Source organism: Drosophila albomicans, chromosome X (genome assembly GCF_009650485.2).
Source record: "Drosophila albomicans strain 15112-1751.03 chromosome X, ASM965048v2, whole genome shotgun sequence".
In the NCBI taxonomy this organism is placed as follows: domain Eukaryota; kingdom Metazoa; phylum Arthropoda; class Insecta; order Diptera; family Drosophilidae; genus Drosophila; species Drosophila albomicans.
The window spans coordinates 13,046,542-13,060,848 of NC_047627.2; the positions used below are offsets into that span (position 1 = coordinate 13,046,542).

The 14,307-nt window shown below is 42.3% G+C and overlaps 3 protein-coding genes across 4 annotated transcripts; all 3 read right to left on the bottom strand.

Annotated features, from left to right (window-relative positions):
• Positions 1–58: 58 nt before the first annotated feature.
• Positions 59–3,648, bottom strand: LOC117577562 (uncharacterized). Of its 2 annotated transcripts, XM_034262398.2 has the most exons (3): positions 3,252–3,648; positions 2,409–2,702; positions 59–2,274 (listed from the first exon to the last, which is right to left on the bottom strand). In XM_034262398.2, exons 2-3 carry the CDS (start codon positions 2,493–2,495, stop codon positions 238–240), a joined length of 2,124 nt encoding a protein of 707 aa, XP_034118289.1. In that variant the 5' UTR covers positions 2,496–2,702; positions 3,252–3,648; the 3' UTR covers positions 59–237. The 2 variants fall into 2 exon arrangements, with proteins under 2 accessions (XP_034118289.1, XP_034118287.1); XM_034262396.2 differs by lacking the exon at positions 3,252–3,648 and having other exon boundaries at positions 2,409–2,787.
• Positions 3,649–7,489: 3,841 nt separating this feature from the next.
• On the bottom strand, positions 7,490–9,068 carry LOC117577563 (collagen alpha-1(I) chain). The gene has a single exon (XM_034262400.2). The coding sequence runs from the start codon at positions 8,789–8,791 to the stop codon at positions 7,568–7,570; it is 1,224 nt and encodes a 407-aa protein (XP_034118291.1). The 5' UTR covers positions 8,792–9,068; the 3' UTR covers positions 7,490–7,567.
• Positions 9,069–10,626: 1,558 nt separating this feature from the next.
• Positions 10,627–11,822, bottom strand: LOC117577564 (cuticle protein 16.5). Its single transcript, XM_034262401.2, has 2 exons — positions 11,733–11,822; positions 10,627–11,546 (listed from the first exon to the last, which is right to left on the bottom strand). Exons 1-2 carry the CDS (start codon positions 11,733–11,735, stop codon positions 10,734–10,736), a joined length of 816 nt encoding a protein of 271 aa, XP_034118292.1. The 5' UTR covers positions 11,736–11,822; the 3' UTR covers positions 10,627–10,733.
• Between the last annotated feature and the right edge of the window lie 2,485 nt (positions 11,823–14,307).

Sequence of the window (14,307 nt, forward strand, 5' to 3'; positions counted from 1 at the left end):
GGCTCTAACTGACCCTTTATTAGAGCCCTTTTAATAATCATACGACAAATTGGTTTTTTGTAAAATTTATTGTAAAAAATTTGTTTAGGCTGTATAAAAAAAACACTGTATATAACAAGACTAGGGCTACAATTTGGCTAATTAAATGAAACAATTAACGATAACGAACGTCAAGCTGGACGCGAGTTCGGGCCTCTCTTGAGGGGAGGGCAACCCGTTCAAACGCATCTCGCATGCTTAGTAGACGTAGCCGCCGTTGGAGCCGTAGTTGGTGCCAATCTGGCTGCCGCTGGACGTGGCTGTGGCTGTGGCCGTGCTGCTGATCACTGAGGTGGTGGCTGGTGCCGAAACCGCAATGGGAAGTGGAGCTGGTGCTGGAGCGGCTTGCTGAATGATCTCGGTTTTCTGCACAACAGGAGCGGGAATGGAGACGGGGGCGGGAGCGGGAGCAGGAGCGGACTGAGTGTAGGTGATCTGCTGCTGTTGCTGCTGAACAGCGGGTTGGGTGTAGCTATAAGTAGGGGTGAACTGCTGGAAGATCTGCTGGGGAGCAATGGGTGCTGGAGCCGGGCTGCTGTACTGCTGCACAATGGGTTGAGCTGGAGGAGCAGGCACAAAGGATTGCTGCAACACTGGAACCGGAGCTGGTGCGGGAACTGGCTCTGGAGCTGGAGCGGCTTGAACCTGAGTCTGAGCCTGAGCTTGTGTTGTGGTGGTGATGACCTGCTGTTGAGTCTGGATCTCAACGGGAGCGGCAACAGGTGCGGGAGCTGGAGCGGGAACAGACACTATCTCGGGGGCGCTATAGGTAGTGGTAGTTTGCTGCACAATTGGAGCGGGTGCTTGGTAGTTGTAGCCGCTGTATTGGGCAACTGGAGCAGCCTGTTGAATGGTCTCCTGGACGATGGGAGTGGGCGCTGTGTAAGTCTGTTGAACAACTGGAGCGGGAGCTGAGTAGGTCGTCGTCTGTTGAACAACTGGAGCAGGAGCTGTGTAGGTCGTCTGTTGTACCACTGGAGCAGAGTAGGTTTCCTGGACAACTGGAGCAGTGTAGGTCTGTTGCACCACTGGAGCGGGAGCTGGAGCAGAGTAGGTTTCCTGGACAACTGGAGCTGGAGCTGAAATCACTTGAGTTTCCTGAACCACTGGAGCGGGAGCTGTGTAGGTCTGCTGAACCACAGGAGCAGGAGCCTGAACTGCTTGGATCTCCTGAACAACGGGGGCTGGAGCGGTGTAGGTTTGCTGCACAACTGGAGCTGGAGCGGGAGCCTGGACGGTGATTTGTTCCTGAACCACCTGGGTGGGTGCAGGGTAAGAGTAGCTCTCCTGCACCACAGGAGCGGGAGCTGGAGCGGAATAGGTTTGCTGAACCACTGGAGCAGGAGCGTTCACAGTGTAGGTCTCTTGAACCACAGGAGCGGGAGCAGGAGCTGGAGCCGAGTATGTCTGTTGAACCACTGGAGCGGGAGCGGAGTAGGTTTGCTGAACAACTGGAGCAGGGGCATTCACAGTGTAAGTCTCTTGAACCACAGGAGCGGGAGCAGAGTAGGTCTGTTGAACCACAGGAGCGGGAGCAGAGTAAGTCTGTTGAACCACTGGAGCGGGAGCTGGAGCAGAGTAGCTCTCCTGGACAACCTGGGTGGTGGTCTGAACCACTGGGGTGGAGTAAGTCTGCTGCTGAACCACTGGAGCGGGAGCTGGAGCCGAGTATGTCTGCTGCTGAACCACTGGAGCGGGGGCAACATAGCTCTCCTGGACAACTGGTGCGGGAGCTGCAACTGGAACTGGAGCTGGAGCAGGTGCAGAGTAAGTCTGCTGCTGAACCACTGGAGCTGGTGCGGTGTAGGTTTGCTCAACAACAACTGGTGCGGTTTCCTGCACAGTCACTACGGGAGCGGGAGCTGGAACGGACACGGGTGGCAAGTAGGTGTTCTTGACAGGCGTCTGGACGGCCACAATGGGAGTGGGTGCCTCATAGGTGATCGGAGCAGGAGCAGGAGCAGAAACCGAAACTGGAGCAGGCGATTGCTGAATGGTTGTGGTTGTCTGACCACCCGATTGAATCGAGAAGCTGCCCAACGAGATCGATGGACGGATCGATTCAACCTGAGCAATTGGCTGCTGCTGGGGCTGCTGGAAGATCGTCTGAATATTGTGGGTGGTCACATCCTTGATGGGCAGAGGTGGCAAATAGCGATTGCCAAACGCCTGCGGACGAGCTTGAGCCAATCCCACAAGGGCAACGGCGACAACGACGGCACAAACAATGGATTTCTGGTACAGTCAACACAGTAAAGCACACATGGCAAGCACATATAAAAAAAAGGAAAAAAAAAAACAGAAGAAACAAGATGAGACATGTTGTAACAAGTAACAACAAGTCAAGAGGGGGCGCCTCGCTTGCTTACCATCTTGAGTGGAGTTACAGATGCGCGTGGTAAACCAAACGAACGAAACCGTAAAACTGATAACTGTCCAAGAGATGCGTCGCGCATTTATAGTTGAAACGCCACCAGCTTTTGGACATTGTCCAAATCGCAAGCGCCATCTACATCTCTGCGTCTTGATCTCGATCTCTCAGTTTCAGTATCAACCTCAGTCATTGTGGCAGTTGGTGGCGGGTCTTTGGTTTGTTGGGCTTTGCGATTCCATAATTGGTTCAGCCTCAGTTTTAGTTTCAGTCTCTCATCTCACCATCGCATCTATGGAATACGTGAATATGTTAATGCAAAATGCTAACAACAAAAGCGTGCAACATGGCTATAACTTGGTGCTGATTAATAAATGTCCAAAACACACTCACACACAAGGCAAAACAAAACAAAACACAACACACAAACACTAACCAACTAAAGAAAGAAATGAAACAATGCCCACAAGCTGTGTGAACATAAACTGTTGCCCAGTTGCCCAAATAAATGTGATAATAACTGCCGTCTGCTGTCCGTCGACTGCCACTGCCACCATCTGTTGATAAGCATCTGGATTTGAATCGGGGGCGTCGCTACACATACATATGTATGTGCATAAGAAACACTTTTGAGAAATTTCTTTTTTTGATATGCAAATTTTTGGCAGTGTGACCGCAGTTCGAATTCAACTTGCCCCACAGTGGCTAGCGAAAATGTGTCGCTGTGTCGATATGTGTGAGTGCTTGTGTACAATTATTTGCCGTTTTGCATGCACAACTCCAACACTTGTGTTTATCCAAGCCGCACCATCAATTGACGCCTTGCCCTGCCTTGCCTTACCTTGCCGCGTATGGCTAAAGTCCGTTGACACCCTGCGGCGCGATTATGCAAGCACAAATACACACAAATACACATATGCATGTATGTATGTATACATAAGTCATGCCCATGCCCGAGATCTGACATTGATAGTTATCGGCGATTACACATGTCGATAACAAACAAGGCCTAGCATTGTTTAGCTTAATTAGTGACGTCACACATATGGGCAGACTGCAAGTTATGCGACTAGGTGGCAACGCCGACAGCAGTTACGCATGCGCTCAACCTGCACCTGAAGGTTTCTAGTTCTACTCACATTTAACGTATTCGTTTTATTTGACCATAATTTATTGCCATTTATTCTTGTTGGGAGGTGTTCTCATATTATTGTTAACCATGTCAATAACAAACAAAAGCCTAGTATTGTGTAGTCTATCTTTATCAATTAATGATGTCACCAGCGCAATCGAGAACAACACTGCGTATGCGTATCCTGTTCATAAAATTTTAAGATTTTTAAAGCGAAACAACTATTAATTTAGTACGTATTTCAGTTTTGAACTTTAATTCCATTCTCATTTTTTACTTGTATTTATTAGCATTTATTCTTCTCACCCTTCAAACTATTGAAAAGATTAATTATTAATTATTCGGTACGTAGTTCATAGCCTTCAAATTGGTACAATTGGTCATAACTTGTTCGATAAGGTTAAATTTGATATGCACACGTTTGGTGGGTGCGTTTGTTTAGAAAATTATGCTTATTATTATTATGAAAATGAAGGCCCGTCCACCAGATCTTGATAGATAATGCCTTATCCATAAACAAGCGTGTATCCAAAAACGCAGAGTGACAAAAGGCAAAAAAAAAAATAAATGACAAAAAAAAAATGTTCGCACCCGAGGCTTTGCACGCGCCAAACAAAATGAAACAGCACGAAACGAAACGAAACCAAATCAATGAAATGCAGTAAAAATCAAGAGAAAAATGTTAAATCAAAATCAAGTTGAGGGCCTCTGGTGGCCCGAGGCACAGTTGCCTTAATTATGACTAATAGCCGGATCAAACAACCTTAAGAGGGCCTCAGCATTGGATCAACAGGTGGATGTGGATGTGGATGTACAATGCGATTACAAATGTACATCATAATAATGCAGAGATATCTGTTGACAAAGTTGAATTAACTTGTTTTACAAAGCGATTAAAATTAATCATCGACAAGCGAATGAAAAATCAGCACAAGCAAGACAGCTGGAGTCCGACTTTGAAATACCCGTAGCATGGAATATTTTATTTTATATTTTTACAATATTTAAATATTTAGTGTGACCAGAGCAGACAAAGTGCTTTGGCTTTTAAACGTATTTGCGAAATTACTTTAATGTTTATTTTCTGTTTTCAAAGTATCTTTGGAATCCATCATGGATGTTATTTGATATATATTTTAAAGGCATAGAATATTAATATATAATTTTCATATACTAGGTCCTTCAGCATACATACAATATAGTATATTATATAAATTATAGTATTTTCGATTTCCGCTTGTCAGGAATACTCCTCTTTCGTTCATTCACATTTAAAGATATAAAACGTTTGAAAACTAAACCTCAAAAAACCCAAATAAAAGTTACGAATTGAATGTCGATTGACAATAGGGTCGAGAAGAAACAAAACGTGAAAGAAATGTTTGCGGTTTGCGATACGCCGAATTTTAAATACTTTTGCAAAAGGCAACTTAAATAATGAGCTTGTAAAGTTTTCAAACAACAACAATTTTTCATGCTGACAGTTTCATTTCGATAATCGAATCGAATATTCAGATAGAATATCTTCAACAATACCAAGTAATTTTTTTTCTTAACTTTCTTGTGATCATACTATGACATAGTATATAATATATAAACCGAATTTGGTCAAGCAAATTGAATGAGATGTTTATAATATCGATGCCGATTGAAATGATAATATTGTCTGGTAGTGTATAAAAATAGAAATTAATAACAATGCAATCGCAAATAAAACAAAAAACCACAAAATGTTTTTTGTTAAATACAATTCAAAATTTGCATAGACACAGAAGAAACCAGTTGAAAACTGGTGGAAATATAATCTCATGTGGGCGACTCAATGGGTGTGTTTGCAATTTTTACGAAATTGGGAGCAAGTTTCTTAATCCTTCCATAAGCATATCAAATTGGTTGACGCCCTTGCGAGGGTGTGCAGACATAATACGATTGACGTCATCAAATTTTACACAATTACAATAGATTTGATTATCGAAGCGATTATACATATTCTTTATCTTTTTATTGCTTTACATATTAAACAAAATCATTTTTAAATTATTCCCAAAATATGCCTTTCCTTCTTTCTTTAAATCTGGCGGACGTAGACACATTAAAAAAAGATGAATAAACTGGTTTTCACTAACTGATTTACGGTGGAGAGTTTCCTCAACACAACAAAAGCGGAATAATTTGAACTAATTTAAGTTTTTTTTCACAACCCAGACAAATTCGCATTTCCATAGTATAATATATTCCTAGTTTAAGTGATTGCGAATGTCGAAATTAGTATAAAAACCTATTGTGAAAATGCATGGCAAAAATCATAAAAATGTTGTTTGGTTATTCGAGTAGTTTTGCCAAATAAGATTTTCATGCTAAATATGCTCTTGACTACCTGAACACTTAAACATTGCTAACTTTTAGCTGTAAAGTTTCGTTTAATTGGCTATATCACATAACGTTTAAGTGTGAAATTCTGTTAACTGTCCATATATTGGTTTCTTGGTTGCAATTTCCCCATCATCAGTTCGATTCCAGCTTTATCTAACATTATACAATTTTTTATTGAATAGGTTTCGAGAGTGTTTTACGATGGTAATGAAATCAATGTTTGTTCACAATGTTTAACGCTTTAATATTTAAATTTGAAGGGGACTTATATATCACTTTGTCCTCACATTTTATGTCTTCATCTCTTATATCCAGTTCCTGAGATCAAAGAGGATTATCTCTATTTTTATACCCGCTACCCATAGGGTAGAAGGGTATTATAACTTTGTGCCGGCAGGAAATGTATGTAACAGGTAGAAGGAGGCATCTCCGACCCTATAAAGTATATATATTCTTGATCAGCGTCAACAGCCGAGACGATATAGCCATGTCCGTCTGTCCGTCTGTGTGTCTGTGTGTCTGTCCGTCCGTCCGTATGAACACCTAGATCTCAGAGACTATAAGAGATAGAGCTATAATTTTTTTTTCGACAGCATTTGTTATGTTTGCACGCAGATCAAGTTTGTTTCAAAATTTTTGCCACGCCCACTTCCGCCCCCGCAAATCAAAAAAATCAAATAACAAGCGTAATTTTTAAAGCTAGAGTTGCGAATTTTGGTATATATAATAACTACTATAGTAGTTATGATTCCTGAAAATTTGGTTGCGATCAGATAAAAATTGTGGAAGTTATTAAAAAAATACTTTTGTATGAGCAAAAACGCCTACTTACTAGGGGTCTGAGTTGCTTTGGCCGACAATCTGGTATATTGTGCCGTCTATGGTATATTTTGAATGGTGTAGTATATCGATATAACAAAAATACCATTTGGTATATTTTTAGTATTTTTGCATTTTTGGTATATTTTGAAAAAAATACCGCAATATTTTGCTTTTATTCAAAATGGGTAGCGGGTATCTCACAGTCGAGCACACTCAACTGTAACTTTCTTACTTGTTCTAATATGCGTCTGTTACTGGAAATATTTAAATTTAAAGGGGACTCTACGATATGTAGCACCTGGGATTATATTGTGCTCAAATTTGATGTCTTCATCACTTATAATTAGTTCCAGAGATCATAGAGAATTATCTCTTATTTTCCGATATGCGTTTGTATATAGGGAATGCAATGAAAATCGTCCCTGTAAGCTGGGACTTTTCCCAAAACTACTTTTCTTATCGCCGTACTCAGCTGAAATTGTCGATGGAACATCTAAATTAGCTCAAAACGTAAACTGACACTCGAAAAGCGTTTCTTGATCTCATAACTCATGTGGCGAAGCTCTTCCCATTGCGACTTGTTTCACTCATTTAAAATCCGCCAAGCGATTTGCATAGAGACAAACAAACAATTCGTGTGTGTGCTCATCGTTTATGGTCACACATTCATAAAAGCCAACACGAGTGAGGAAAAAAAAAGAAGAAATAAACACAAGGTGATGGGCGATGAATATACATACATACTATTTGAAAAAAAAAAGATTGTTTAATAATTTATTAGACGTTCGAGCGCCGTGAGCTCGTTACTGGGCTATAAAATCGCTTGTAACTCATTTGGCACGCTGATAGATGTAGCCACCGTTGGGCGCATAAACCGTGTCCCTGTTGCGGCTCTTGGGCGCAACCGTTGTGCTTGTTGACGCCGAGCTGTTGCTGCTGCTCTTTTGTTTGGCATTCGCCTCTGGTTCGGGTTCATCAGCGAACGGTTGTGGCTGCTGCTGCGGCTGATAATACTGCCCTGGTACACCAAAGCTGGGCGAGAAAGGCTGATATGGATATGTGGGACCGGGACCAGCGAAGCCGGGTGGCATACCGAAGGGCAGTTGCATGCCCGCCGCGGGTAATCCCTGTGTGGTTAGGTAGTCGGGTGCAAAGGGATTCTGCGGCGTGGGTCCCACTGGGAAGGGTCCAACGCCCTGTGGCCCTGTCTGAGGTACCGCTGGGAACGCACTAATTTGTGGTCCAGCGGGAAATGGTCCGCCTTCGGGTCCAGCGGGGAAAGGACCGCTCTGAGGTCCGACGGGGAAGGGACCGCTTTGAGGTCCGACGGGAAAAGGACCACCCTGAGGTCCGACGGGGAATGGACCGGTTTGAGGTCCAGTTGGGAATGGACCACCCTGAGGTGCAACGGGAAAAGCGCCGCCCTGAGGTGCTACGGGGAAAGCACCACCCTGAGGAGCAATGGGGAAAGCACCTCCCTCAGGTCCAATGGGGAAGGCACCGCCCTGAGGTGCAACAGGGAATGCACCGCCTTGTGCTCCGCCTGCGAAATTGCCATTTTGCAAGGCAGCCGAAAACTGTCCAGCTTGTGGTCCAGCCGCGAATGCACCGCCCTGTGGCCCAGTTGGGAACTGTCCGCCCTGTGCCGGAATGGGGAAAGCGCCACCTGCAAATTGTGCTGGATTGGCAAAGCCGGGCGGCACTTGGGCGCCCGCTAATCCGTCAGGTCCGACGCCGAATCCAAAGAATGGTGGGTAGATGGGTAACGGAAAATTGGGTGGTGACATGGGCGGGGCAGCCACATTGCCACCTGTTGGTATCGCATAGCCTAGGGGCAGCATTAGACCCGCTGTGGGGAAGTAGGCACCATCGTTGGCTTGCATGGCTTGCTCCACCGGAGCGGGTTCGTCGGCCAGAGGCTGCTTGACGGCGGGTTGTTCCAAATCTGGCGGTAAGTATTCCTTGGCTAGATGGCTGACATCAGCGATGACTTGCGATAGGAGCAGCAGCTGCAACATCAGTGGCCACGAGGTGGCCTTTGGCTTGGCTAGCATCTTTTGTGGATGTGGTTGACGTTGGTTTTCCGATTCGCTTCGATTCGATTTGCGTGGCGCTTCAACCTCGACTGTGGACTGTGCGGCGTTGGCGTTGGATGTGGCCACTTATAAGAGGCAAACACCACACATTGTGATCATTGTGATCTGTGGCGAATCTTACGTAAATGATACCGCACACTGTCCACTGTAAATTCGGCATTTCACTTTCGATCACTTTGCATCATAATGCAGAGCGATTTCTGGAGTTCCGTTCCGATTGAAAGTGTTCCCAACACTGACTGAACTACAAAAACTAATTAGGCAGGCAAATTTATTAAAAGCGTCACATCGATTTTGCATACAAAAACTATTCACAATCATTTCTTTCCGCCGCATTCTCTGCGCTCATCAACTGGTTTGCTACTTCGATGACAATGCAACAATGCAGACAACAGATTGGGCAAAATTAACCTTTCGTCGGATTGCTTTCTATCGTCTGTTCATTTCAAATCGATCAGAAAATCAGTCCACTAAAAGGAATATTATCAGTTATGGTTCTGAAATTTGCATCTTTTCATATGATTTGGTTTTGTTTTTTCGTTTCGATTAAGAAAATAGGCATTAAAACAGAAAGAAGACATCGTTTTGTTGTCGATTAGCGGAACATTTTAACATTTTTTAAACATTATATTTAATTTATAACTTCATCGATAGTCGAACTAGGCAATTCACTTAGCTTGTAACTAAAACTTATCGATTTGGAATGCGGTTGGAAAAATGTGGCATTTGCTACATTTCTTCCGATTTTGTTTCTACTGAATGTAACATGTTTAATATTAGTAATTATTTAATTCAGTAAGGAATCTCATATTATATTAAATCATTTAGTTAGTGTGGAATTCATTGATTATTTATTTAGATTACCACAAATAAAATTTAAAAATATAAAATTGAAAAAAAGCAAGAAAGCTACAGTCGAGTGTGTCCGACTGTGAAATACCCGCTTCCCATTTTGAACAAAATCATGATATTGCGGTATTCATTTTATAATATACCGTGAAAATACTAAGAATATACCAAAGGATAGTGGAAGGTGGGTGTGGCAAAAATTTGAAACAAAAAAAATATATCTCTACCTCTTATAGTCTCTGAGATCTAGGTGTTCATACATGCGGACAGACAGGCAGACGGGCATTGCTATATCGTCTCAGCTGATCAAGAATATATATACTTTATGGGGTCGGAGATGCCTCCTTCTGCCTGTTACATACATTTCCTGCCGGCACAATGTTATAATACCCTTCTACCCCATGGGGAGCGGGTGTAAAAAAGTAGTTGAAGTAAATACAAAAAATCCTACTTCAATTTTATTAACAGTTTTCCTAATATCCCTGGCAATTTTGTATTTTTCATTTGATTCTTATTTCATAATTCTTACTGATAAATCGAATTTGGCAACCTAATAATTCTACAGACATATGTACGTAAATATGTCTATTTGCAAAAGCTGTTGATTTGTAGCATAGCCAATGCTGAAAAGCTTTTTTAGCGAAGCTACGCATAAAAGCTAATGCTGTCTTCCAAAGCTCGGACGGCAGCTCAGCGAAGAGTGGCACCTGCGACAGCTTTGCGAAAGCTTTATCCAACATGATTTGATTTGAGATTTCGCAGCTTAAGTCAAAGTTTAAATTTCAAACTGTGTTTTGTAACGGTCACAAATACATAAATTGTAAAATTGCAAATTGCAAAATTTAATTTACTACTGTAAAGTGTAATAAAAGTCATTTTGAATTTGTTGCATTTTATGTTTAATTATCGGGTACACAAAAACAAAAAAAAAAAGGTATTAAATGAATAGAATATGTGATGCAAATGAACAATGTGAAATGCTCATTGCATTTTGTATTTTTGATTAGATTAGATTAGAGTTGTGTGAACAGTTTGCAGCACGCTCTAGCTCTTACTTCTTCCTGTAGACATAGCCACCGTTGGAGGCATACTGAGTGCCGACATCAGCACCGGACGAGTAGCTGCCCGACGACGACGACGCTGTGGAGTAGCTCTGCTGGACAGCTGGGGCCGAGTAGCTGACCGATGGAGCCGAGTACGACTGCTGGACAGCTGGGGCGGAGTAGGTGGCAGCTGGGGCAGAGTAGCTCTGCTGGACAGCGGGAGCGGAGTAGCTGACCGATGGAGCCGAGTAGGTGGCAGCTGGTGCGGAGTAAGTCTGCTGGACAGCTGGGGCGGAGTAAGTCTGCTGGACAGCTGGGGCAGAGTAAGTCTGCTGGACAGCTGGGGCAGAGTACGACTGCTGAACGGGAGGCAGATACTCGTTGCTGGGTGCGCTGTAGCTCACCGAGGGAGCAGAGTAAGACTGGACGGCAGGAGCGGAGTAGCTCTGGACGGCAGGAGCAGAGTAAGACTGGACAGCTGGGGCAGAGTAAGACTGGACAGCTGGAGCAGAGTAAGACTGGACAGCTGGGGCAGAGTAAGACTGGACAGCTGGGGCAGAGTAGCTAGTCTGGACGGCAGGAGCGGAGTAGCTAGTCTGGACAGCGGGAGCAGAGTAGCTGGTCTGGACGGCAGGAGCGGAGTAGGTCTGCTGGACAGCCGGGGCAGAGTAGCTGACCGATGGAGCCGAGTACGATTGCTGCACGGGGGGCAGATACTCGTTGCTTGGCTGCCTGTAGCTCTGGGCTGGGGGCAGGTACTTGCTCAGGTGGCTGACATCGGCGGCCGCGAAGGCGAACAGAGCGAACACAATGAGGAATTTCTGCAAATGGACACGATATAAGTGGGAGATTAGGCACGGCACTAAAAAACGCACAACACTTGCTTGCACACACACAACAAAAAAAAAAAATAGGTAAATGGGTTTTTTTTTTGGATTTGTTTATGAAATGTAAAAAAAAAAAATGAAGAAATATTGTTTCAACCCGTTGATTGTTGTAGTACTAACCATTTTGGAATTGATAGCTACAACTACGACTGTGCTGGACGAGCTAGACGCTGAAACTGATGCTGATCCCTAAAGCAAGCCGGCAATTTATAGCGGAAAAAAATCACTCAACTTGCAGCACATTTTCGAGAAGAAGAAGCAGCAGCAGCAGCGGCGGCAGCGCAGTTCGCTGCTCTGCAGCTTCCACTTAAAATACATCAGCGAGCAACAAACGAACAAACAAAAACAACAACAAAAACAAAAACTACACCGCGAATAAAATACAAGAAAACGAAAAAAAAGAAATAAATAAAAAAAAGCCGTCAGAAAAGAAGATAAAATACACGCACACGCTCTTAAACAAGTTTTACTCAAAATTTACAAATTTTTCCGCAACATTCGTGGACAACATTTTGTGGGCAGAGCATCGAGCATCGAGCATTCAAGCATTGAGCATCGGTCATCGCGGGCATCCCAAAATCCGAATCGACTAATAGATATTTTAATGCGAGACTTTCGGCTAATTTTCATAAAGCTCATTAACACAACGTCTATAACGTCTGTGACCTGCCTTGTGTCTTCTTTTCGGACTAAAAAGGGGGCAGGCACACCCGCCGCAATTTGGCTTTGAAGGTCATGGATGGATCTTTGATTTGATTATTGGCCTTTTAGATGGGGGCTCTTCGATTAGTTTCGATTTAACCAATTAAGTGTAGTCTTCAAAAAAAGGGGTCAACGAAAATGAAGACATAAGTTATGTACAACTGTTGCCACAAGACTTCGAGACTTCGAGACATCGACTTCGACTTCGATGCTGTCAAGAATGCAAAGTGATTCACAGGTTGCGAATCACTTTCTAAAATAACAACTAAAGCAATGGCAAAGAAGACAATCGGCCTTGAGAACCCCGTAGGTTTTACGATCGCTACGTACAGCTTTACATAATAAACTCTTGACTCTGACTGACAATCTGAGCGGACTTTATGCAGTGCGGGAGTTACAGATCAACTTTTACTTTGGACAAAAAATGTTCATGAACTTGAAAACTCGAAAACGCATCAACCGAACGCATAGCAACGCAACGCAACACAAGGCGATTAAATTCCTGTTATGTTGATATTTTGCTTTTCATTTTTTTCATTTTGAGGGGTATATCAAATGGCTGACAAGTTCATTAAGGGATTCCGCCGTTGAATAACTGATTAATGACACGTGCATTTGATTTGAAATTTATGCTAATCCATGCAAAAGTTTACGGAAATTAAATGCAAGCACTAATTGTCACACTTATTTCATTTAACTAATTGCACATTTATTTAATGTTTCGCTATTTACATGCTCAATTAATGGCACCTTTATGTTGGGCTTTTATGCGGCTTTCCATATATACTTCAAATCATTAATTTCTTTAAGTAGAGTAGCTGTAAAATTGATATGTAACCTACTTAGTAATGTTTAGCAAAGCATATTTGTACATTTTTTTGTCTTAGCAGTTAATGGCTACTCTTAACAGTGTTTACAATATAATCTATGTAAATCTGTTCTGTAACAGATTAACAGAAACTTTTAACAGTGTTTGCCGTTAAAATATGTAAATCTATGTTCTGATTTTACATATGTATGTTAACAGTTAACATACGCAGTTGTTAACAGAACACCTACTTTTAAGTGCTTACAAATAAAATACATACTCGTAAAACAGTTTACAGACACTTTTATCAGTGTTTACAAATAAAATTTGTAATAAAAATAAAACATAAATTCAATATTATGTGTTTGCTTATGTTAACAGTTAATAGCAACCGTTAACATCGACTTAACAGCGCTGTTGCTGCTAAATGCGACTGTCACATTTGGCTTATTTTGTTCAAAACAAAAAAGCACATTTAGCTGTTGCGGTAAACTTTTTTTTTTGTGCAAAACTAGACTAGACCAAAACTAGTCTAGACTCATATGAATTATGATAAATTTTAATTTATGGTTTTTATACCCGCTACCCATAGGGTAGAAGGGTATTATAACTTTGTGCCGGCAGGAAATGTATGTAACAGGTAGAAGGAGGCATCTCCGACCCTATAAAGTATATATATTCTTGATCAGCGTCAACAGCCGAGACGATATAGCCATGTCCGTCTGTCCGTCTGTCCGTCTGTGTGTCTGTGTGTCTGTCCGTCCGTCCGTATGAACACCTAGATCTCAGAGACTATAAGAGATAGAGCTATAATTTTTTTTTCGACAGCATTTGTTATGTTTGCACGCAGATCAAGTTTGTTTCAAATTTTTGCCACGCCCACTTCCGCCCCCGCAAATCAAAAAAATCGAATAACAAGCGTAATTTTAAAGCTAGAGTTGCGAATTTTGGTATATATAATAACTACTATAGTAGTTATGATTCCTGAAAATTTGGTTGCGATCAGATAAAAATTGTGGAAGTTATTAAAAAAAATACTTTTGTATGAGCAAAAACGCCTACTTACTAGGGGTCTTAGTTGCTTTGACGGACAATCTGGTATATTATGCCGTCTATGGTATATTTTGAATGTGGTACTATATCGATATAACAAAAATACCATTTGGTATATTTGTAGTATTTTTG

What these genes read in the sequence shown, in the direction of transcription:
- LOC117577562 (XM_034262398.2), bottom strand. Translation starts at nt 2,495, where the DNA reads ATGCGCGACGCATCTCTTGGACAGTTATCAGTTTTACGGTTTCGTTCG. An exon ending in CTGTAACTCCACTCAAGATG is followed by an intron (nt 2,275 to 2,408) that starts GTAAGCAAGCGA and finishes TGACTGTACCAG; the next exon opens with AAATCCATTGTTTGTGCCGT.
- LOC117577563 (XM_034262400.2), bottom strand. Translation starts at nt 8,791, where the DNA reads ATGCTAGCCAAGCCAAAGGCCACCTCGTGGCCACTGATGTTGCAGCTG.